The 25,808-nt window shown below is 32.4% G+C and overlaps 1 protein-coding gene across 4 annotated transcripts in view; it reads left to right on the top strand.

Moving 5' to 3' along the window:
* LOC127736764 (1-phosphatidylinositol 3-phosphate 5-kinase-like) overlaps window positions 1-25,808 on the top strand; it is an 83,062-nt gene that overhangs the window by 15,720 nt on the left and 41,534 nt on the right. For 3 of the 4 annotated variants that reach the window (XM_052247355.1, XM_052247356.1, XM_052247354.1), the window contains 12 exons: window positions 974-1,148; window positions 2,560-2,677; window positions 4,265-4,422; window positions 8,184-8,295; window positions 12,746-12,842; window positions 14,248-14,331; window positions 15,195-15,263; window positions 16,309-16,429; window positions 16,996-17,176; window positions 17,826-18,005; window positions 18,979-19,125; window positions 25,616-25,745. In XM_052247355.1, the coding sequence (XP_052103315.1) occupies window positions 974-1,148; window positions 2,560-2,677; window positions 4,265-4,422; window positions 8,184-8,295; window positions 12,746-12,842; window positions 14,248-14,331; window positions 15,195-15,263; window positions 16,309-16,429; window positions 16,996-17,176; window positions 17,826-18,005; window positions 18,979-19,125; window positions 25,616-25,745 (1,572 nt within the window). Of the gene's footprint in view, window positions 1-973; window positions 1,149-2,559; window positions 2,678-4,264; window positions 4,423-8,183; window positions 8,296-12,745; window positions 12,843-14,247; window positions 14,332-15,194; window positions 15,264-15,324; window positions 15,411-16,308; window positions 16,430-16,995; window positions 17,177-17,825; window positions 18,006-18,978; window positions 19,126-25,615; window positions 25,746-25,808 lie in introns of those variants that run through there. The other variant, XM_052247357.1, reaches the window with a different exon arrangement.

Raw genomic sequence — 25,808 nt, 5'->3', positions numbered from 1 at the left:
AGTATCCAGCTGATCATTGACCCTCAAAAATATTTCTTTGAAAAATGTCCAGCTGTCGTCAGGAAATTTTGGAAGCCCTGGATCAGCAGTGTGTATTTTTGGTTGACCAACTCGTTTAAAAGGGAGATATATATCTTTAATAAAAATGATGAAAATTAGCTCTTTATTGGTTAATTGATGTGTGATTGACAGATATCTTCATGTTTAAGCATACAATCTTTCACGAGAATCTCAATTTACAACTGACATGATGTCCTGGACATTCAATAATGTTTTACAAAAGGCACCTTTACAAAATTATGACGAGTGGTGATATGCATTAAATTGTCCAGTCATTTAAAAGTCATCAGATAATCTGGGAGTCATATTTTCTGGACTTTTAAAAATATTCTGAGGCAGATGCAAATGAGATAAATGCATGATATTGCTAGCAACAAATTTTATTTAAACTCAAGTTGACAGTGCAAATGATATGATTAATACAATCAACTATATTGTCTAAACTTTTTTATTAAGAATTCTCAATATACATTCTGTACAATATCATATAAAAACACTGCAAGTATATTTTTTATTGCATATGTAAAACAATTTCCTTAGTGGTAAGCATGAAAAACACTACGCAACAGAAAAGGTAATGGAACTTCACTTCTACCTACTCTTTTTCATGCTCTCTCTCTCCAAAATCCTAGATTAGGCTCTGGATGTGCATATCCACAGGAAATTGTGATTCAGTTTTTTTTTTAATAGTTGTGAGTCTATGAACTTAGGTGAGATTTTTTGTTTGCCCAGTGACCATGTGTGGGGTATGTGAGAGTGCTCTCAAAGTTCTTAAATTGTAATACCAAAGTAATACCCATAAATGTTGAACCTCAATTTAAATGTTGGATCTATTATGAAGTCTGTTTTCTCTAGTTCCGATGGTCACTTTTATTATATAGGTTTGACTGTATCTATATATGATTTGTTTCAGGTGGAATTAGAGTGTGTACATACTGTGGAAAGGTAGCTATGAGTGCCTTACAGAATGATTCTAGTGGGCACATCAGTGTGGATGATAAAGAAGAACTCCAGCTGTCTATGGATCCAGAATCTCAAGTATACAGCTTATGGGGGTCAAAGAAGAGGACATCTCAGGATTTAGCAAGGTTGTAATCCACATTTATTTATGCCTTTATTAAGATTTAGAACAGTATTAAAAGATATGTATAAGTGAATAAATGGAGATGTAAGCAACCCCATGACACAAACAAGCTAAAGACATATAGAGGGCAACATACAATCTTCAACAATAGACAGGTGTCTATTCAGTATGCCAAGTCCTAAATTAACCTCTGTCTTAAAAAAGTTGTGAATAAGTTTCATAAAGATCTGCCATGAATACTAAATGCTACAGGATTGCTCTTTTTAAAATGTATACCAGGTTTATGTTTTCATGTCAAAATATTTACATTTAGAATACCATTATACTATAAATATAATATACTTGTCAATAATAGCTCCTCTCCCTAACCTGGAACAAATGGATAAAAGCACTACAAAAAAAAGCTGTAAAAATCAGTTTAAAATGGCTTATTTTCTATAAATTGTTTGAAATTTCACAGTGATATCATACTTTAACTTTGTTTAAACCTGTTTATTTACTTTTGACTTTAATTATATATTTATCCCTTGTAATTTTTTATTAACTGTGTATTTGCATTCAGGTGTCACAGGTCAAATTTATTCGTTTATTGTGTGTTAATTTACGTTTTTTGATTGAGTTTAGCCTTCCAATTGATATTTTATAGTGTGTTTTTCTATGTTGTGATGTTATACTATTGTTTCAGAAAAGGGAGAAGGTTTGTACCATTAAAACGTTTAATCCCGCTGCAAATGTTTGCACCTGTCCTAAGTCAGGAATCTGATTACAGTAGTTGTCGTCTGTTAATGTAGTTCATACTTGTTTCTCGTTTTTATATAGATTAGACCGTTGGTTTTTCCGTTTGAATGGTTTTACACTAGTAATTTTTTGGGGCCCTTTATAGCTTTCTGTTTGGTGTGAGCCAATGCTCCGTGTTGAAGGCCGTACCTTGACCTATAATGGTTTACTTTTATAAATTGTAACTTGGATGGAGAGTTGTCTCATTGGCACTCCTACCACATCTTCCTATATCTATTGACTCACCAAATCCAAGCAAAAACACAAAAAGCAACCAACATAAAGACTAACGACACAAAGTACTGATTTAAGAGTTTGCAGTTACTGACAGCGAGTTCAAAGCCAATTACAGCTGGAAAATAATTCATGTTTTTCATATATTGAAATATCAATCAGTACAAAACTTCTGATAAACAAATCCTGAATATCTATCAAATAAATTCCAGTGTCCCATAAGAGATCACCTCATCCCCTCTATCTTATTGTGTAAATGTTAAAGAAATGTGTTGAAAAAGACTTTACTGAAATGTATATATTCCCTCTCTGTAATATATAATTATCGGTGACAGTCCTGTTATTTTAGAGTATTGATGTCTAAATATCATTTGATTTAATTGATGAAATGTGTCTTTTAACAGGTCATCCTCAATATTAGCCCCAGGTACACCCAGTATCGATGTCCTGATACCATTTGATCTCTCACAAAGCAGTTCTGACACAGATATGAATACTGGCCTTGGTAGGAAATTCTTAGAGGTAAGTGCATAGAAAAGTAATCATAAGTCACATAGATATGATAAAGTAAACTAGTTTTTGTATTTTCATTTTTGTACAGCCAAATTAATCAATAATTGATCGTTTTTTCAAGAAGTAATGTAAAGTTCCCATTGAATGAACTCCACAGAGAACAATAGTTATTCAATAGGAAAGTTCACTTTGCAAAAATTTAAATAGCCAAATAGAGACCAATTGATTTTGGGGAAAGGTTTTATTTCCATTGCAATGATTTACCCTAAACAAAAAGCATTACACTTAGCCCTGCGCAATATTAGGACATAAACTTCAATGTGGTGCAGGCAGTCACTACAAAGTGGAAGTAGAAACAAATTTTCATCTATGAAGTGGTTGTTTTTGTCAAGCCTGTGACTTTTGTCGCAGAAAGCTCAACATAGGGATAGTGATCCAGCAACGGCAGCGTTAGCTAACTTCTTAAAAGCTTTATATTTTAGAAGTTGGAAGACCTGGATGCTTCATACTTTGTATATAGATGCCTTATGTTATGAAGTTTCCGTCTGTCACATGTCCATTGTCCTTGACCTCATTTTCATGGTTCAGTGACTACTTGAAAAAAAAGTTAAAATTTGTTTGTAATGTTAATTTCTCTCTTATTATGAGTAATAGGATAACTATATTTGGTATGTGCGTACCTTGCAAGGTCCTCATGCCCGTCAGACAGTTTTCACTTGACCTCGACCTCATTTCATGGATCAGTGAACAAGGTTAAGTTTTGGTGGTCAAGTCCATATCTCAGATACTATAAGCAATAGGTCTACTATATTTGGTGTATGGAAGGATTGTAAGGTGTACATGTCCAACTGGCAAGTGTCATCTGACCTTGACCTCATTTTCATGGTTCAGTGGTTATAGTTAAGTTTTTGTGTTTTGGTCTGTTTTTCTTAAACTATATGCAATAGGTCTACTATATTTGGTGTATGGAAATATTTTTTGATGTACATGACAGTCTCGTAGGTTTTCTTTGACCTTGACCTCATTTTCATGGTTCATTGCTCAGTGTTAAGTTTTTGTGTTTTGGTCTGTTTTTCTTAAACTATAAGCAATAGCTCAACTATATTTGTTGTATGGAAGGATTGTAAGATGTATATGTCTGTCTGGCAGGAAACATCGGACCTTGACCTCATTTTCATGGTTCATTGGTCAATGTTAAGTTTTCATGGTTAAGTTTGTTTCTTAGATACTATAAGCAATAGGTCAACTATATTTAATGCATAGATTGATAGTAAGGTGTACATGTCTGTCTGGCATGGTTCATCTGACCTTGACCTCATTTTCATGGTTTATTGGTTAATGTTTAGATTTCTTGGTTAAGTCTGTTTCTTAGAAACTATAAGCAATAGGTCAACTATATTTGGTGTATTGAATGATTGTAAGGTGTACATGTATTTCTCATTTGGTTTATCTGACCTTGACCTCATTTTCTTGGATCATGTTAAGTTTATGTGTTACTTGTAGTAAAACTTTTTAGTTAGGACTATCAACATAAAATTAATGGTTAGTAAAGAAGGCGAGACATTTCTGAGTGTGCACTCTTGTTCTTTTTTTCAGGATTCTGTACAACTTCGTGAAATCTGGAGACAGATTGTTGATCAATCAAAAGGTGTTGAGATGCAGAGTCATAGAATACGTCTCAAAACCTACTACAAGTGCATTGTGGGAAATAAACTGGTTGACTGGTTACTAAGCAATGACAAAGCAGCACAGAGGTAATAATTAGTAGCTTTCTATAATAATTTATGGGTATATACATAGCCTTATCACCTATTTGTTTCTTTTTTTTTTATTTCAGTCAACATATTGGCATATTATATAAAACAGTTTTCTAATTCCGTAATAGGATAAAATTTACTTAATTTTCAATTGTTTTACTGTTTTCTGAAGAAAATATAGCTTAAAAAAAATTTGGACCACCAACCAAACTGTTCTAAATGGGAGACTTTGAAATTTACTCCAAAATAATTTTGGGTCCTAAAATACTGTAAATTCAGAAATTATTGCGTGCATTTATTATTGCGATTTTTCACGAATGGACATAAATGCAAGTTTAATTATTGTGATTTCCAAAAAAATCTGCATAAAGATCTATGTTTCAGTTATCAAAATGCGATTTCTTATTATTGCGATACTCACCCAGTCGCATTATTCGCATTAATAAAAACCTCACAATAATTTCTGAATTTACAGTAGTCAAATCCGTTGTGTATGGTAAATAACTCTTGATATTAATCTCATAATTGGCATAGGAAAAGCGTGACGTTTCAAGAATAAAACTGTTGCACTGGAACACGAAAAAGGAAAAATTAAAGGAAATTCCCATGTTTTCACAACATTTTCCTTAAACATTTTGTTTGATGCATTACAATTTGAAAGATGAATTTTATAGGCAAAGCTTTACTTGATGATATGTTTAAGACATTTTCATTGACTTCAACAATACTTTTTCCATTTTATAAGTAGTCCTTGATAAACCAACTAGTGCTGAAAAAAATATGACAATCTGGAATTTGTCCGTCACTGGTAAATTCTTTAATATAATTATTCCCCTTTTGCCAAACGATTACTGTTAAGTCTAATATACAGAAGTTCCCCACTCAAACCCCAGATGAAAAGGGATATTATATTACATGACAGGGGTAAAAACATTGATACAGAAAAATAAATTGGGGACTTTTGTTTCACCTGCTTCATAAAATGGGTGACAGGTATGATAATCCAACAATGGAGATGATGATAGCATTTAATGGTTTTATTGTCGGAGTCAAAAAGCCAGACATAGGTATGCTGTTTCCGGTGGCGACGGCCATAACAATATTAGTTTGTGATTAGGTCTAGTTCATGGTGAACCACTAGTGGTAGGTTAATGATATTTGGTATGCAGTTGTATTAGCATTGGCACATCTCAATACCATGGAGAATATTTGGCCCTGCCCCCTCAGTCAAGGTTTATTGACTTGAAACTTTTCATAGTTTACATGTATTAGTTTGTGATTAGGTAAATTTATGGGGAACCACTAGTGGTAGGTCAATGATATTTGGTATGCAGTTGTATAAGCATTGGCATATCTCATTTCCATATGCATGGAGATTATTTGGCTCCACCCCCTTAGTCATGGTCTATAGACTTTGAAAATTTTGCTAAGTTTACATGTATTAGTTTGTGATTAGGTCAGTTCAAGGGGAACCATAAGTGGTAGGCCAATGTTAATTGGTGTTCAGTTGTATAAGCATTAGCACATCTCATTTCCATGGAGAATATTTGGCCCCGCCCCCTCAGTCATGGTCTATTTACTTTGAAACTTTTGCTTAGTTTACATGTATTAGTTTGTGATTAGATCAGTTTAAGATGAACAGCTAATGTTAAGTCAATGATATTTGGTATGCAAATTTATTGGCATTTGCAAGTATCGTTTCCATGGAGATTATATAGCCCCACCCCTGATCATGGTTCATTGACTTTGAAACTTTTACATAGTTTACAAGTTAATGTTTGTGTTTGGGTTTGTTTAAAGGGAACGACTTATAATAAGTCAATGGTATTTGGTATGCAGTTGTATTAGCATTGGCACATCTCATTCCATGGATGTACCTTCAGTCATGGTTCATCGACTTTGAATATTTGCATAACTTCTTCTTCCAGGTAAGGAACCGGATTCAAAACTGAATGTTATTGGTTCCGCGCGAAAACTTTACGCAGTGTCGGTCAACACAGAAAGTTCTCTCTTGGCTATTAACAAATTACATTTAAAACGTTCGCAATATTATACAATTAAAATTATGTACAACTGGTGTTTCCTACTTCCTTTCAGAGCATGCCTTAAGGGCAGCTCTGAATCCCTCAACGGTGTTGGCCGATGAAACTGATGTTGGTAAGTTGTTCCAATCCCTGATGGTCCTCGGGAAGAAAGATTGGCCGTAGGCGTCTGTACTTGTTCTTTCTTGGTAGAAGCGGTTTTTACCTCTGGTCCGGTTATCATTTGGGGTTAAATATTGGTGACGGTCTATATCTATAAGATCATGCATGCTGGATCTTGAATAGCATGCATAGTCTGTTTGTTTTCCTCCGTTCTTCTAAGCTTTCCCATTTTAGATTTTTGGCCATATTTGTGACACAGCCAGGTGTTCGGTCTGTGTAGTTGTTATTCACAAATCGTGCTGCTCTTTTCTGTACCTGTTCAATTACCTTGATTTTATTTTGGGTTGTTGGGTCCCATACTGTGCATGCATATTCCACTACAGGTCTTACCATGGATACATATGCAGCTGCCTTTACAGGTTTTGTACAGCCTTTGAGATTTCTACGTATAAATCCCAATGTTCTATTACCTTTACCTACTGTATTGTCTATGTATTTGTCCCAGGTTAGGTTGTTGCTGATGGTTACTCCAAGGTATTTGCTTGCTTCCACTGTGTCTGGAGTATGACTGTGTAGTTGGTATGATGTTTGTATCACTGGTCGATTTTTTGGTGATATTCTAATGACAAGGCATTTTTTGGCATTGAAACTCATATGCCATTTGTTTTCCCAGTCTTCCAATGCTGATAAGTCTTTCTGGAGAAGTTCACTGTCTGCTTGGTTGGTGATGGTACGAAAGAGAAGGCTGTCATCAGCGAATAATTTGGTCTCTGATGTAGATGCTGTTTCTGGCATGTTGTTTATGTAGGCCAGGAACAGTAATGGACCAAGGACTGTGCCTTGGGGTACACCAGAGAGTACTGGTACTTGTGTGGAGATGGCTCCCTCTAGTATTACGCTATGCTTTCTGTTATGTAGGAAGGAGCGAATCCATTTGTTGGTTTTGGGGTTGACGCCATAGTATTCCAGCTTGTGTAGTAGGCGGTGATGAACTTACATGTTAAAGTATTACTATTTTAATTTCAACATTTGCATTATCAAAATTACAAAAAGGCGAGACATATCTCTGTGATAACATTTTATAAACTAAATATCTCAGCAGATAGAAAATCAGGACAATCCATATTGATTTTTTGGCTTATGTCTTTGTCTGGAATACGTCACATGAGCTTGAACATGTTGAACAAGGATTAATGATTAGCATAAATATAAGGATGTGGTATAATTGCCAATGAGCCAACTTTCCACGAAAGACCAAATTATTTAGATGTAAGCAACTTTGGTCAACTTCTTTGAAACTACAAGTAATATGAGTAATATGTCAATTATATTTGGCCTATAAAGTAATTGCAAGGGTTACATATAAAATAAGGAGATGTGGTTTGTTTGTGAAGGAGAAAAATATCCACCAGACACTGAACGGTCTTTTTTTTTTTAAATATTTCACCTGACCTCATTTTCATATGTATTGAGCAAAATGTTTTCAGGATATGTGTAGAAATCCAAAATATACCTTGATATCTAACTAAGGCTTTAGTATTATATTTGCATGTATTCAGTCCCAAACAATAAATCAGTTAAGACAATTGAGTGAGTCCACACTTGTTGTTTCAGAATGCAGGCAGTTGTAATTGGTCAAGCATTACTGGACGCTGGCTATCTAGAGATTATTGGTGGACAACAGAACATCTTCCAGGACAACTTTACTCTTTATAAACCGTCAGAGGTAATTTATTTTTAAGTTGATGTTTATATTTACTTTGGGTGCACTGCTATTCTATTAAAATGAATATGGGAGGGAAAGAAAGGAGGTTTTATTGTTTGGACATTGGTTGTTGGTCATATATGATTGTACAGTATGTCCATTTTATGTTTGCAAAATTACTGAAAGAAAGTATGTTGGTTGTTTGTGGATTTTGAAAGATCCTTCAGTGATGAAAATTATAATTAATACTATATATAAAAACTGGATTCATTTATTTTCGTGGGTACCAATTTTCGTGGATTAAGGAAAACTTACATGTTCGTGGATATTTAAATTCATGGTTTTGCCGAAGTCTGCATACACGCCTATATGAAATTTGTCATTCGTTGAACTTTTAATTTTGATGTTCCCCTGTACCCTTGAATTCCATGAAAATTGGTATCCCACGAATAATAATGATACACAGTATATATGTATGCTTGGAAGTGGGCCCTTGAATTAGATTTAATAAAGTATTCATGCCTGCCAACTCTGGAAAATCTCAATGGTTTCTTTTTTTTGTGTGATATAACAATTTTATAGATGTACAAATTCGTGGCATTTTCATACATGTATTTTTTTCTTCAAATAGTGTCATATTTCGTCTCTTTTCCAATGCTGTGCTGATGATGAACTTGTTAGCCTTTCTTCTATTTAACTGCATGATTCTTTTCCTTTTTTATTGTGTAGAGAAAATAGTATTAAAATACCAGCAAGATCTTTTCTTGCTCTAGTATAAATGACTGGTGACCTTTACCATATACAAATGTTCATATACAAACACAATTATCAAATTCCTGGTTAAGAGGTTTTAAGCCAATGATTTTAATTATTGAATGATTTAATAACATAAACTACAACAAAATAAGGATTAAGTACACTGAAATGTCTTATGATCAGTCCTTTTTGTAATTGTAACAAGCTTGTCTTGCGTCCTTGAGTTGCTCCCTTGTGGGATGGAGTATGTTGCACTTGGCAGTGTTATTGATGTTCAAAGCAAGGAGAGAGCTTAAATTTGATTTGTCTAAATGAAACCAGAAGTTGTTTACAATTATCACCTTAGTAAAAAGTTCACAATTAGAAATCAGCTAATTTTTTTTGTGCAGATTTCCCCCAAATAGAGTTTTTGAGCTTTTTTCACAATCACAATCTTACAATAGTTGCAGGTTGTCACAATTCAAAATCATGTAAGTTGGCAGGTATGCTTTCTACCCTCCCAAATTCATTCGAATTGATTGGTTTGGGTTTACACCACTTTCAGCACTATTGGCTATTTTGTGACAGTCAGTTTTTATTGGTGGAGGAATTTGGAGTGCTTAGCGAGAACCATGACCTTCGACAGGAAACTGACAATCCTAGTCAATTAAGATTGGAGTCAAGCACACCTGCCACGTGCAAGGTTGGAATTCACAACCTTAGTGTTGACTGGCTTATGATACAGTAGTTGGACTACTTAGACAACTTGGCCATCTTGCCCCATTCTAATTAAGGGATCATAGATTTATTCTTACGAGGAAGCTCCGAGCATGCTCGGAGGATGCTCAGAGCTTTTTCAGTAGGCTCTTCTCTGCAGTTTATGTGAAAATAATTATCATGATCCATTAAGATGTCAATCAAATCTACACCACTTCTATAATAAGGAAAGTTGAGCATTATAGAGGAAGCTCAATTAACACCTGTGTAAACAACTGATCTATTCAAATACATTTTGCATGACATTTTACAAATTATAGAAAAGATAAGAAATTCTTCAACAGTACTGTGTAATGCTTGGAAAGAAATCTCAAGTCTCCACAAAAAAGTGAAAGTCATTTAACAAAAAATATACAATTATTATATTTATTAATCATTTCTTTTTTATAATAAAAAAGATTCTCAAATCTTATAATTAGATGATATGATTTAAATATAGTTTATATTATATAATATGCTACATAAAAGTTATCAAGACACAAACAACAGTCAGGGGTCAATACTAAACAAGTTATTTTTTTTAGTTACTTAATATATACTAATAGGTATTTTTTGTTTTTTTAAATTATTTGATATAAACTCGGTAGTTATTTCAAATGTCAAAAGTGGACTAAATGTAGTTTTTAAGAATTTTTTCATCATTTCATTAAGTAAAATTCAGTATTTATCCAACTTGAGATGAGTATAGAGAGATTACTTTCAAAATAATGAAAAAATATTACTTTTATAAATTATTTTATACATCTTCGAAAAAACTAAGCATACTTACAATTATTTAAGGAACATATGTAATTGTTTTTGATAAAGATTTCAAATTATAAATAACTTCAAGTCTTAATTAAATCACAAAGTTCCATCCATTTATATTTGTTCATCTCTAAGATTTTAAAGGAAAATGTTATTTTAATAGCCCCAAGAGACCAATCTATGACCAAGAAGTGTGGCATCAGAAAGGCAATTAGTGTTTCAGGAGGATTTAAATAGTTTTATACTGCATGGGGAAAATAACCAGATGTGAAAATTTGGTAAAGCTTGTAAAACCTGTATGAATGGACACCTATAGAAATAATATTAACAGAAGTTACTTATTCATGATATATAAGTAATATTTGAAACAACCTTGTTTTCAATATAACTTGTATAAGTAATTTTGAAAATTACTTGTTTAAGTAATGCCCCTAACTATTAAAACAATGATAATTTTTTTTTTTTTATAAAATAGCAAAGTTAGTTTTTTATAAAAAAAATTATGGCTACTCTAAGAAAAGTTGAGGAGGTAATACCACCATTGTTTTCCCTCTAGTACGTCTCACTTTAATTGTCATTTTTTTTATAATTGTGCGGATTTGGTTTTATTTAAATAAAGAAATACTTGGCATAATTATATAAGTGAAGTTTTATCCTGACCTGTACTTGAATGAAAATCTAATAGAAAATTGTTTCCCCCTATCAGTCTTTGTTTAATTGGTATTTTTCAAAAAATATGTGCAGAATTTATCTATGTTTTAAATAAAGAAATACTTGACATGAGTAAAGTTTTTTCTTGTCCTGTACTATAGTAATAAAACAACATAATTTTTCAGTGCATATAAGATAGAAGACATCACCAGAATTAACCAACCAAATTCTATCCCCCTTTTTTTTTCTCTGTTTACAAGCTTTAGTAGCCATGTCCCCTAAAATTGCAAAAATATTTTATATAAAAAACTTTGCTATTTTATAAAAAAAAAATACCGTTGTTTAGTTAAGGGCATTACTTAAACTAGTAATTTTCAAAATTACCTATACAAGTTATATTGAAAACAAGGTTGTTTCAAATATTACTTATATATCATGAATAAGTAACTTCTGTTAATATTATTTCTATAGGTGTCCATTCATACAGGTTTTACAAGCTTTAACAAATTTTCAAATCTGGTTATTTTCCCCATGCAGTATAAAACTTTAAATCCTCCTGAAACACTAATTGCCTTTCTGATGCCACACTTCTTGGTCATAGATTGGTCTCTTGGGGCTATTAAAATAACATTTTCCTTTAAAATCTTAGAGATGAACAAATATAAATGGATGGAACTTTGTGATTTAATTAAGACTTGAAGTTATTTATAATTTGAAATCTTTATCAAAAACAATTACATATGTTCCTTAAATAATTGTAAGTATGCTTAGTTTTTCGAAGATGTATAAGATAATAAATAAAAGTAATATTTTTGTCATTATTTTGAAAGTAATCTCTCTATACTCATCTCAAGTTGGATAAATACTTAATTTTACTTAATGAAATGATGAAAAAATTCTTAAAAACTACATTTAGTCCACTTTTGACATTTAAAATAACAATTGAGATTATATCAAATAATTTAAAAAAACAAAAAATACCTATTAATATAAGTAACTAAAAAAAATAACTCGTTTAGTATCGCCCCCTGACTGTTGTTTGTGTCTTGATAACTTTTATGTAGCATATTATATAATATAAACTATATTTAAATCATATCATCTAATTATAAAGTTTGAGAATTTTTTTTATTATAAAAAAAGAAATGATTATTTTAAAAATATAATAATTGTATATTTTTTGTTAAATGACTTTCACTTTTTGTGGAGACTTGAGATTTCTTTCCAAGCATTACACAGTACTGTTGAAGAATTTCTAATCTATTCTATAGTTTTGTAAAATTTCAGGCAAAATGTATTTGAATAGATTAGATGTTTACACAGGTGTTAATTGAGCTTCCTCTATAATGCTCTACTTTCCTTATTATAGAAGTGGTGTAGATTTGATTGACATCTTAATGGATCATGATAATTATTTTCACATAAACTGCAGAGAAGAGCCTACTGAAAAAGCTCTGAGCATCCTCCGAGCATGCTCGGAGCTTCCTCGTAAGAATAAATCTATGATCCCTAAAAAGCACTCTGGACTTTATGTATTAATTATAACAATGTTTATTTACAGACTACACCAATAGATCCACCGGACATCAGTATAACTGACAGCACAGAACCACAATGGCTTCAGGAGATAGATGTTAAAACAGACCAGTTGGAAAGCTGTAGGTTTTTATATTGCTACTTTCTTCAATAATGGCTATAGTTTTATCTTTGAGGTAGTAAAAATGGAAGTATCATTTATATGTTTCAGAGTTTAGTGTAGCATCCGTTTCGCTGAACTAGTATACATTAATGTTTCGGGGCCAGCTGAAGCCCACCTTCAGGTGCGGGATTTTCTCGCTGCGTTGAAGACCCACTGGTGACCTTAGGCTGTTTTTTGCTCTTTGGTTAGGTTTTTGTCTCTTTGACACATTCCCCATTTCCATTCTTAATGCTATAAGAAAAAATGTAATATTAAAAAAAATTCAAAGATGATTGAATGATGAAATTGAAATGTTTTTGAGTGACAGAATGACGTTGTTTACATTCATTTAAGTACAAGTGTAAGCATGTTTGTAGGTGTTATCATGTGTGTAGGTGTTATCATGTGTGTAGGAGTTATCATGTGTGTAGGTGTTAGCATGTGTGTAGGTGTTATCATGTGTGTAGGTGTTAGCATGTGTGTAGGTGTTATCATGTGTGTAGAGGTGTTATCATGTGTGTAGGTGTTATCATGTGTGTAGGTGTTATCATGTGTGTAGGTGTTATCATGTGTGTAGGTGTTATCATGTGTGTAGGAGTTATCATGTGTGTAGGTGTTATCATGTGTGTAGGTGTTATCATGTGTGTAGGTGTTATCATGTGTGTAGGTGTTAGCATGTGTGTAGGTGTTATCATGTGTGTAGGATTTATCATGTGTGTAGGTGTTAGCCATGTGTGTAGGTGTTATCATGTGTGTAGGTGTTATCATGTGTGTAGGTGTGAAATTTAATAATGCATCAAAAAGCTCTCAAACTCATAAATAATATAAATTGTATCACTAATCTTTTGTTCATCTCAAGAATATACTTGAAAGAAATAATGTGGGAAGAACAACTTTAACTGATGCTTGGCAGAATTACACAGATTTCATGTATTCCGTCTCTGTTAAGAGTTTTATCTCTGTCAAGTCAACATCAGGTTTTAGAAAACATGTGCTTTAAAACAATAGTAAAAACTTCATATTAATGTGTTTTAACATGATAAAAAGTAAAGTGGAAATGAATGTCTGCTGATATTCCACACGGTCAGTCAATAGAAATATCAATGTACAAGTTAATATCCGTTTACAGATCAAAAACACAAAGTAGAAGTCAGTCATTGTCCTTGAATCTACAGAGATAAAAAAAGAATTGATAGAAATGTCCAGCTAGCTTAATGTTTTTTTTAAGCCCTGGTCACAAAGCTCCTTTTCTTGCAAACTAGTTAAATTTACTGTACATTCTATTATAAGATAAAATGATCAGAGTAATTTCCCCTTATAAATTGAATTCTTAAATTTAGTTTATTGCCTTTAAGTTAATGACTATTATGATGATTTTATTACAGTAACTGCCTCAGAAGACCAGAGCAGTAGCGGTCAGGAGGAGACAACTGCTAGTACATTTTATGTTCCTCTTGACAGCAATGAAGGTTAGTCGTTAATTTTACTTAATAAGTATTTGATTGATACAGTATACAGTGTCAGGATACAAACAGTATAAAAATACTTTCTATCATCTTGAGATGAAATAGCTCTTTATGAATTCTAAAGTGCTTTACTAGATTTACCTTCACCAGGAACACTCAAACACAAACATTTGAAGACCAATGATGTATAAGTACTTGAACATGTGAGGAACTACTGTAAATTCAGAAATTATTGCGTGCATTTATTATTGCGAATTTTGAAAAATTGACACAAATGCGAGATTAATTATTGTGATTTCAGGAAAATTTTCTTACATATCTATGTATTAGATATAACAAAGCGAGTTCTTATTATTGCGATTCTCACCCAGTCGCATTCTTCGCATTAATGAAAACCTGGCAATAATTTCTGAATTTACAGTAATGCGATTGTGTGAGTATCACAAGAATAAGAACTTGTATTTTGATATATGAAACCTACATTATACATCTGTATGGAGATTTTCCTGAAATAGCAATAATTAATCTCACTTTTTTGTCTATTCTTTAAAAATCGCAATAATAAATGCACGCAATAATTTCTGAATTTACAGCACTGGTATATGAAAAAAAAGACCTGAAAGTAGTAGCCAAAGCTATTTGAATAATTTGTAATTTATTCCAGTAATATTTGGACTACTGTTCTATAGAACCATGGGAATCATTGTTTTGCAGGGAAAACAAGTAGAGCATTGTGAATATAAATATTTGAAAAAAAAAACCCAAAAATGAACCTTTAACCCCAAGTATCCATTACCAGTAATGGTTTGACTAAGTTATTGTATTATACATGAATATCCTATTCTGATCTGCATTTTATTTTACAGATAATGAATTTGAACCATTACCAAGACAAGATTCACATGCTGCAGGCTATACAGAAGATATTATCTCAGGTAAGACAAGATTCACATGCTGCAGGCTATACAGAAGATATTATCTCAGGTAAGACAAGATTCACATGCTGCAGGCTATACAAAAGATATTATCTCAGGTAAGACAAGATTCACATGCTGCAGGCTATACAGAAGATATTATCTCAGGTAAGACAAGATTCACATGCTTCGGGCTATACAGAAGATATTATCTCAGGTAAGACAAGTTTGCTGCAGGCTATACAGAAGACATTATCTCAGGTAAGACAAGTTTCACATGCTGCAGGCTATACAGAAGATATTATCTCAGGTAAGACAAGATTCACATGCTGCAGGCTATACAGAAGATATTATCTCAGGTAAGACAAGTTTCACATGCTGCAGGCTATACAGAAGATGTTATCTTAGGTAAGACAAGTTTGCTGCAGGCTATACAGAAGATATTATCTCAGGTAAGACAAGATTCACTTGCTGCAGGCTATACAGAAGATATTATCTCAAGGGAGACTAGATTCACACGCTGAAGGCTATACAGAAGATATTATCTCAGGTAAGATTGGGCTGTTAGTTTTCTCGTTTGAATTGGTTCACATTTTCCATGTCAGGGCCTTTTATAGCCAACTATACAGTATGAGTTTTTTTCTCATTGTTGAAGGCCATACAGTGACTATAATTGCTTATACCCAAGTCATTGAAATTCTGACAATCATACCACATCTCCTTATTAGTCCCCTACCGACAAAGTCAAAGGGGACGGTATATAGTTTTATCATGACAAGTTACAGAACAAGTTTCGAATTTTGTTCTGGTCTGATGATTTTGTGCAAAGTTATTGTCCTTGGACTTAGAAAATTCTCTTAAATAATCAGTTTTCAACACTTGTTTTCGTCACGCTTGAAGATATTGACTTGATATTTGCAATATAGTTTACACCATGACAAGTTATAGATCAAGTTAGCATCTTGTTCCAATACAATGAATTTTTAACCGGTAGGGGACTATGTATTGCCATGCAATACTCTCAGAATGCTTGTATTCACATATTTTAAATAAATCTATATTTTAGCCAGCATGTTTAGTGGTTCACAGAGTATACCAGCCACCAAGCTGATCAAGTCAGTCTGCTGGAGAAACTCAGATACACTGAAGGAAGAAAATGGAGAGAGAAGGGCTTATTCCTTACTCAAGTAAGTCAATTTGAATAAAAATAATACTTCAAATGTTATTGCACCAATTCTTATTTTTATTTTTATTCAAGTGTCACTGATGAGTCTTTTGTTGACAAAAGGCACATGTAGTTACAAAAATTTAAAGCCTGGTATCTACAATGAGTTTATTTATTATCGCTATTTTATGAATTTTTCCTTTGATCTTGCTGACTGATAATTTCCACTCTAAGGGAACACGTGCCGTTGTCACGGAAATTAACAACGTCTTCATAGGTAAAATAGCTATAAACAGATTATCATTGGTCATCTCAACTCGATTGTTTTTCTCGCTTTCGCCGTACCGGCTCAAACGAGAAAATCAATCTTGTTGAGATAACCAACGATAATCTATAATTATTGCAATTTTTATAGAACTGACAAAAAAGTGATGTTAATTATTTCGATTTAGGGGAAATCTTCATACAGATATATGTATCAGATATCAGAATGTGAGTTCTTATTATTGCGTTACTAACCCATTCACATTATTTCATTAATAAAAACCTCCCCATAATTTCTGAATTTATTGTACCTGTTATTTACAGGAAAGCACATCAGGATCATCTGAATGGTTTAGTTCAGCAGATGTTATGTGACGAGGGATTGTCTAAAACATGGACCGACATTGTCATTGGTACGGCACAACGTGTTAGTAATTATGTCAGACCTGATGTCAGAGAGGAAGGAGACGACATGAATATTCTGAAATATGTTAAATTCAAAAAGGTCAGTAGTAAGACAGGAAAGAGACGTAAAGAGATGTTTATCTATTATGTCAGGTTTATAAAAAGGTTAGAATTATGTAAGGGCTGGGAGACAAAATGAATTCTAAGATATGTTAAGTGTAGAAAGGTAATTGAGAAAACATCAATATCATCAAATGTGTCAGAATTAGGATGTTCATTGCTATGTTTGAAGAGAGATAGAAAACATGAATATCATCAAATGTTGTAAGTTCGAAAAGGTCACTTTGTATGAGGTATTAAAGGGAGACAACATGTATATCGTCAAATATATTAATAAAAGTAAGGAGATGTGGTGTAATAGCTAATGATATAACATAACTACCATTGAAGAAAGAATGAGAATGTAAACAACAATAGGTCACAGTATGGGCTTCAATGATGAGCAAAAATTGTAAGCATTAAAGGGCTCCTGAATAATGAAAAGTGAAACAATTGAAGTTAAGATAGGTAAAAAAACAACATGATATTGTCAAGTTAAAAAGGATAGGACAATTTGAATCAAATCATGTGGCGCTATATGAGGAATACTTTCATATATGATTCCAGCAAATATGTCTTCATAAACTAAGCATATTTCATGTTGTTAAATGGTGTCTACCATGTGACTTTATTTTCATTGCTTATTATAGATTCCAGGAGATACAAAAGAACAGACTTGGTTAGTGCATGGTGTTGTATTTACCAGGAATATAGCTCACAAACAAATGTCACAGAAACTCGTCAATCCATACATTCTGCTGCTCAAAGGTTCTATAGAGTATCAGAGAGTAGAAAATAAATTCTCCTCGTTGGAACCTCAAATTCTACAGGTAAACAATGCAAAAATCTCCAAATAGAAGCCTCATATTTAAGGATACTCAAGTAGTGGAAAATAAATTCTTCTCATTTAAATATCAAATTCTACAGATAGAATTGCCAAAAAAGACCCTCATAATTATAGCCTCAAATTTATGGGGTAATATATAAATATTGTAAGGTGTTTAATAACTTGACTACCCACAAGTGTTTCACACTGACTTTTTATTTAAGTTTCTGCTGTAAAGAAAATGTGAAACTCAAATTTGTATACAATAAGTTACAATTAGGATCAATACATAGCATACACATAGTTACTTGTAGAAAATTAGAATGAGTAAAAATACATGTATTTCCACTTTGTAATCAAAGTATTTCTACATTGTTATAAAGGTATTTTTACATTGTTTTCAAGATAATTCTACATTGTCATCAATGTTTTTCTACATTGTTATCAAAGTAATTCTACATTGTTATCATGGAATAACCACATTATTGCAATCAATGTATTTCTACATTGTTATTATGGTAATTCCAAATTGAAATAAATTTCCTCATTGTAATCAATGTATTTCTACATTGTTATCAAGGTATTTGCACATTGTAATAATTTCCACATGTAAACAAGGTATTTCCACATTGTAATCAATGTATTTCTGCATTGTTATCAAGGTAATTCTACATTGTAATTATTATATAGGTATTACCACATTGTAATCAATTTCTACATTGTTCTCAAGGTATTTCTTCATTGTTATCAAGGTAATTCTACATTGTATTAAATCAATTTCTACATTGTAATTAAAGTATTACCACATTTCAATCAATTTCTACATTGCAATCAAGGTAATTCTTCATTGTTAGTAAGAATTTGTCCTTATCATATTCATACTCATTTACATTTTGATTAAGACATTTACAAATCAAAATCAAAACTTTTGTACTATGTTATCAAGAAGTTATTTCAAATTTATGTTTTGTTTGTAGGAAGAAGAATTTCTGAAGAAAAGTGTAAAGAAAATATCCTCCCTACATCCAAAACCTAATATTGTAATCGTAGAGAAGTCTGTCTCTAGACTAGCACAGAATTATCTTCTAGAGAAAGGAATTACACTGGTGTATAATGTTAAACTGGTAAGTATCATTGGAGAATCTGAATTGATATATGGTATCTACATAGATAACCCTATATGTCACAAAGAATGTCTTCATTGAGACTGTATTGCAATGGTATGTGCTGTTTCACTGATGGGCGTCATAACAATTCCTTCAATGGGAGTCTTATGTTTGACTTAGAAAGATTAATTGTTGGTTGCTGAACATCCAGTGGCAAATATGTCATGCATGTCAGGATGAATTATCAAAAAGAAGACTTACTGATCAAGATTGTTTAGGCTAGTACTAAATAATCTTCCCTACATCCTATTAGACATTTTCGAAAAGTCATCTACACGGACACTTATACCGACACCGATACCTACACTGACTGAAAAAATAGAGGGACCGTATCAAAATGTCAAAATACACTAAATGAATTTAATTTAACATTTATAACTATATTAACTAGGTAAATTATATTTAAAAATAAACACATATATTTTTAATATGGAGACCCTGCAAATAGGATGGATATCCCATAGAAGAAAAAGACTACCCTCGTAAAACTTTGTTTGACTCAGCAGAGGTAGAAAAAAAATATAAATTCATTATTCGTTAGTTGGTTTTCTATAATTTTTAATTCAAAATCTGAGCTAGAAACACAAAGTCCTCTCATCAGTTTTGGAATTCTTTTAGTGATGATTTGTTATATTCCAGCTGTTTTCTTCTAATTGTCGAATTATACTGATTGATCTTTTTCAAGCAGTAAATTACATTTCTTGTAGTTTTTGGGGTAAAATAACCAAAATGGGTATTTATCTTATCAAAAGAGAAAATCGGGTACACCTTTTTATGTCCAAACGTGTTTGAGTTGACTGTTTTGTCCTGAATACCTATAAAGCAAAAATATTGATACATGTATCAGTCTCGCTTCAGATCCATTATTTTTTTTATATATTTAGGCTACATTTTGATATAATAACATTACACATTCACAGTACCAAAACAGGAAATATATGGGTCAAGTGAAATACCTTTCTAATGTGTCATAACAACAGAGGTGGTGTGTTTGAATAAAATAAAAGCTTCGTGCTATTTCAAATGTTTAAACTGGGAGTGTATTTCTTAGTTGTATTTTGTTTTACTTTCGTTCACTCATTTTTTAGTGAAAAATTTAGGCATATTAATTATTCTATTTATAAAATGTATAAAACAAAAAGTGGGACAAATGTTGTTCACTAACTCCTCCTTGGATTTATACAAAAAGTCCATGACTTTATAAGTGGATCTTAAAAATATATAACTGAAAAAAAAACAACATTTTTGTGTGTGTAATCTAGGTTAATTATTCTTCAACCTCTGCAAATGTTTAGTCTGCTCTTCCACACTGAGACTACTATAACACAGAGATTGGTCACTATAGATTTATCGGATTATCTGAGTCTCCGGTAGTTAGCTACGTTATTTTAACGTAGTTTCGTATTTAACCGTAGTTTCGTATTCGACCGTAGCAGACGACATATATCACCAAATCACTGAGACTACTATATAACAGTATCGGATAGTATTATTTTTCTTTTAAAAGTAATTTAAAAACAAAATTGAATTAATCAAAAAAAAAAAGAATATAGTTTTTATCTTTCAAATGTAGTTATCTCTATTCATATTTAAATTTTGTTTTTAATCATTAATAATTTGTTAATAGTTTGTTATTATGCGGCCACTCTTGAAAATGTGAATGTGATTAATCTTATCAATCTTACAGTTACATTGTTTTGCTACACGTCCGTTAATTGTATCTAATATACAAATATTTTACCTGTAAAGACAGGTAGTCTCAAAAGCATGGGAGATGAATTTTGTTTCACAGCTGGGTGCCCAAGGTACACGAGGCTCCGTTTATTGCAGTAAACTTTTATTCTCTACTTGTAAGGTATTTCACTGCTGAGTGCCCAATATACATGTTTATTGTAGAAAACCTTGTCAAATATCGTCGGTGCACTTGTGGTAGGATTCAGGAGGGTGTGGATAGGGTTTTATAAAATGGAGAAATAGGGGCAAAAAAAGTATAGAATGGAGAAAAATGGACCGACAAATAAAGAATAGAGAAGAGAAAATAACAAGTTATTAAGATTTAAAGAATAGAGAAAAATGGCATAGAAATTAAAGGAAATAAAGAACCCCCATCCAGACCCTCATTCAGATTATCCAACGAAAATTTTATTTTTCAAACAATTTTTTTGGTTTCAACCCCCCCCCCCCCCCCCCCACCACACTTTGTTTTAAATTTCCGTCTGATAATTAGGTCAAGTTTTTGCAAACAATGTAATAAGCGGCGATCACAGAAGAGAGAAAAATTTAATTAAAGGTAAATGAGTAATTTCCTTACGTAACACACCAGCAAAGAGGTTATAACTTCAATGGATACATAAAGCAAACATAAGCCCTACAAGTTATATATATGTTCCCAAAATATCGCCAGCATTTTCATTTTTCAATTCACAATGTCCAGTAACATTGATTTTTGTGCTTCAATACAGAGCCGTAAAGTTTTTGAAAATTTGAATATTGTCTATTGTTAAAGTGTCGTATGTTTTAGTTATATCGCTATGCTTTTTGTAACCCTAATAATTGAGCAACTCAGACGAAAAGAGTTGTGATTTGCTTTAGTTTTTTTAGCCACAGCAAATATAAATGTGCTTGTTCAATGTTGGGTGACAAACCATGTTAATTGTTGTCGGCATGATGCTTTGTAAATAGGTTCCCTATAACATTTTTTTGTTGGGTAACTGCTGACAGTTTACCATGTGAAAATTCTGAGAAGCCAAAAATAATGCGGAATGTATAAATACGTAGCAATGTCAGATCTAAACAAGAATGTTAAATATGATAGCATATATTGATGTCACCTTTCTGTAAATTCAACTTCGATTCACAACTGCTTGTCAATGGCAAATATTTCATGTACAGTCAGCCTGATTAAACCGAAATGAACTATTTTCAAATTATTTTTAAAGTTTGTTTTTATGTTATGTCGTTACACCAATGTCCCATGCTAGTGGTGGTGATGAGCGCCTAAAAATATTTAACATTGTCACATTCTTTATGTGCCCGTCTCAAGTCAGGAGCCTGTAATTCAGTGGTTGCTGTTGGTTCATGTCTGTCATATTTGAATTTTCGTAAATTGCTTTGTTATTGTAGACACTTCGTTTTCTCTAGTGAATTGTTATATATTTTCCATGTCGGGGACTTTTGAAGCTGACTGCATGGTATAGGTTTTCTCATTGTTGAAGGTAATTACGGTGGATTCCAATAACTTACATCCACTTCATTGAACTTCATTTGGACTAAAGGAGTTTTCTGATTGGCGATCATTAGCAAAAATATATAAAAATCTCCTTAAAGTTTGCTTCAAGTGGCTATTCCTTTAATATATAAAGATGTGTGGTTACTTGTTTTTTTTTCATTGAACTGTTATCCAAACTGAGCGTGTTTGTGAATTTCTGCATTCCTGTCTTTGTTTTAATGTATATAATAATAAAAATGTAAACAAGTCTAAATTGAAAACAACGTTCAAACCTATGATTGGGTTGGATAAAAACCGCAATTTTTATAGTAATAAAAATGTATATTCAAAGAATTAAATATTTATTTCTCCATGTAAGACAAGCATGACAAATTCAATGAAATTAAAAAAAAATACTAAAAAAAGTCATTTTCTCCTGTAGTACTTCTCCCTTCTTCTAATGCGTGATTTCTTTCTGGGGGTATTCCTACAATAAAGAATATATTATAAATAAAAAGAAATAATCTTTGTCAAGTTTATAGCATAGGCAATTCATTAATTTTTAAGACAGTAATCTGAGACTTGAGACTCAGCAGTAATTGACCAATCATGTCAATATGGATCAAAATAGTTAAACTGATAAAAGGATGCAGACCAAAGGTGCATGTACTTTTTACATCATGTTTGGGTCAATTATTTAAAAAAAATACGTCTATTTAGGAACTCATGATGTAGACATACTGGTATTTCACATGGTGACACATTTTCATTGCATAATATTATTATACTAGCATGTATAGACTGCATATATATTATCAAGGGAACCAAATAAAAATCTAGATTTCTTTCACTAACAATACAAATTCACCTATCAGACCTCATGTTGTGTGTGTGCAACTTGTCTCGTGTGTTTCTCAGTTCTGCAGCGGGAACTTACTGATACAGAAAAATTGGAATTTCATATAATTACAAATTTTACATCATTACATCGGTTAATTACTAAGGCTTGCACATACATTATCCGGAAAACAGATTGTTCATCTGAATGTAAGTTATGGGTGAGTTGCTCATTGACCCGGTCCCACGGACTGGTAATAACTCGAGGTTACTTTCCGGTTTGGTCGGTAAATTCAAGTCTATAACTGCACTTATTTTATTTAAAGTGCTTATAAACCAACATTTATGATCATGTCAAATCTTATATTCACACTTACCGGAACATAACACTCTTTATAAATCCACATTTGTTAATTATTATTTTCTCTTTCGCTGTCAAAAATGGCGGTCGAATCCTTCTTGTCAATCATTGCGAGTCACGTGCCGAGTCAATAACAATACAAATTCACCTATCAGACCTCATGTTGTGTGTGTGCAACTTGTCTCGTGTGTTTCTCAGTTCTGCAGCGGGAACTTACTGATACAGAAAAATTGGAATTTCATATAATTACAAATTTTACATCATTACATCGGTTAATTACTAAGGCTTGCACATACATTATCCGGAAAACAGATTGTTCATCTGAATGTAAGTTATGGGTGAGTTGCTCATTGACCCGGTCCCACGGACTGGTAATAACTCGAGGTTACTTTCCGGTTTGGTCGGTAAATTCAAGTCTATAACTGCACTTATTTTCTTTAAAGTGCTTATAAACCAACATTTATGATCATGTCAAATCTTATATTCACACTTACCGGAACATAACACTCTTTATAAATCCACATTTGTTAATTATTATTTTCTCTTTCGCTGTCAAAAATGGCGGTCGAATCCTTCTTGTCAATCATTGCGAGTCACGTGCCGAGTCACGTGATCGACGACTTAAAATTAAATACTATTTGACTGGTCAGTACGGGAAGTGACCAATCTCTGTGTTATAGTAGTCTCAGTTCCACATAATACTTAAATAGATTTTTTTAATGTTTTTATTAACTTTCAAAATTTCCCCCTGACAACCAACCAGACAATAGTTTTTAGTTGACAAAAGGCCTAAACGTACATGAGATGCTTTATAGCTAGTAGATACATTTTTTTTTAAAACACAACTGTCATGTAAGGATTGTAATTATGCCAAGTGGATACATTTATCGGTTTTCAAGAGCTAAGTTGACAGCGCGGGTCATCCCTACAATAGCTTCCATTTTCACGATTGAAAAAATTAATCGGCGTTATTGAGAGATGATTTTGACGAAGTAGAATCCTGACTTTCTGTGGAAAGTTCTACTAATTTACACAAAGCCACTTACCCTTTTTTTTAAATTATAATATGAAGATCGGTCAATTCTCAGCTTCTAAGCAGAGCCAATAAATCAACAAATCATTGAAAATATTTTTTATACAGTATTTAAAGTGTAAATTATATATATATTTTTTCATAAATGCCTGTGCTCATTGTACACCTTGAGATGACCCCACCTAAAAAGGTTACCTGTCGTCCTAGGCATAGGTGTAAGCGTCAGTGTTGATAAGTTTTCGAAAATGTCTATTACAAATTGTGATGACAACACAGTCACTGGACATTAAACATACAACAATCTATCAATCAATCATGACAACAAATTGTAACTATATATTGATATTTAATTATTTCAATATCCAATTTTTGTCTTGAAAAAACTAAGGGATCACACTATATACAAGTATTTCTCAGTACTGAACAATCTTTTAAACAAACGAATGATATAACAACAAGGAGATATTAGTATCATCACTGAGAAAAATCTTTAAAAAATCTATGTTATCTCTAGGCGATTCACAGCTTGACATTATATAAACATCTATCTATAGTTAAAGACTGTATGTTGCTCTTTATATGTGTTTTGGTTATATTTGTTTTGTGTTTCTATCAAATTGTAGTACACACCACATTTCCTGTATTCATATTCAACAGAAATATACTAAAGCTATGCTATTTCCACACAAACCAGATGATTACTGAAGTCGTGTTACTAACATCCTGGTCTTTCAGTGGTCACATGATCAATTATGATACTCGAAAGAATGAAGATATGGGATATATGTCAATAAAATAACTACCCAGCAACACATGGTCAGTTGTGTTTCTGATTCCTTAATACACAAGATACAGAAAATTTCTAAAATACAAACTGGTTATACTCTGATGACTTCGAACACAGTGGTCACGGGTTCGAGTTCCAGGCCTAGTAGAGACAATGTGATTTTCTAGTTAAAATTATGCTCTCCGGTTACAATTGCATTAAACAGTTTGTTTTTATTTGCAGTCTGTCATGGAGAAAATTGAAAGACTAACACAGGGCTGTATAGTACCTTCTATAGATGGGATAGTTAGTGGACCAATTACCCTCGGATTTTGTCATAATTTTAAAGTATGCCACTTCAACTTGCCTTCAGGTAATTGACATATTTTAAATTATATCCCTCAGAATACTGTGACCATCTGTCAATGTTATTAAT

The sequence above is a fragment of the Mytilus californianus genome, unplaced genomic scaffold, assembly GCF_021869535.1.
Source record: "Mytilus californianus isolate M0D057914Y unplaced genomic scaffold, xbMytCali1.0.p SCAF_36, whole genome shotgun sequence".
NCBI lineage: Eukaryota > Metazoa > Mollusca > Bivalvia > Mytilida > Mytilidae > Mytilus > Mytilus californianus.
The sequence above is the reverse complement of the archived record's forward strand: the minus strand, read 5'-3'. Positions and strand labels throughout refer to the sequence as shown.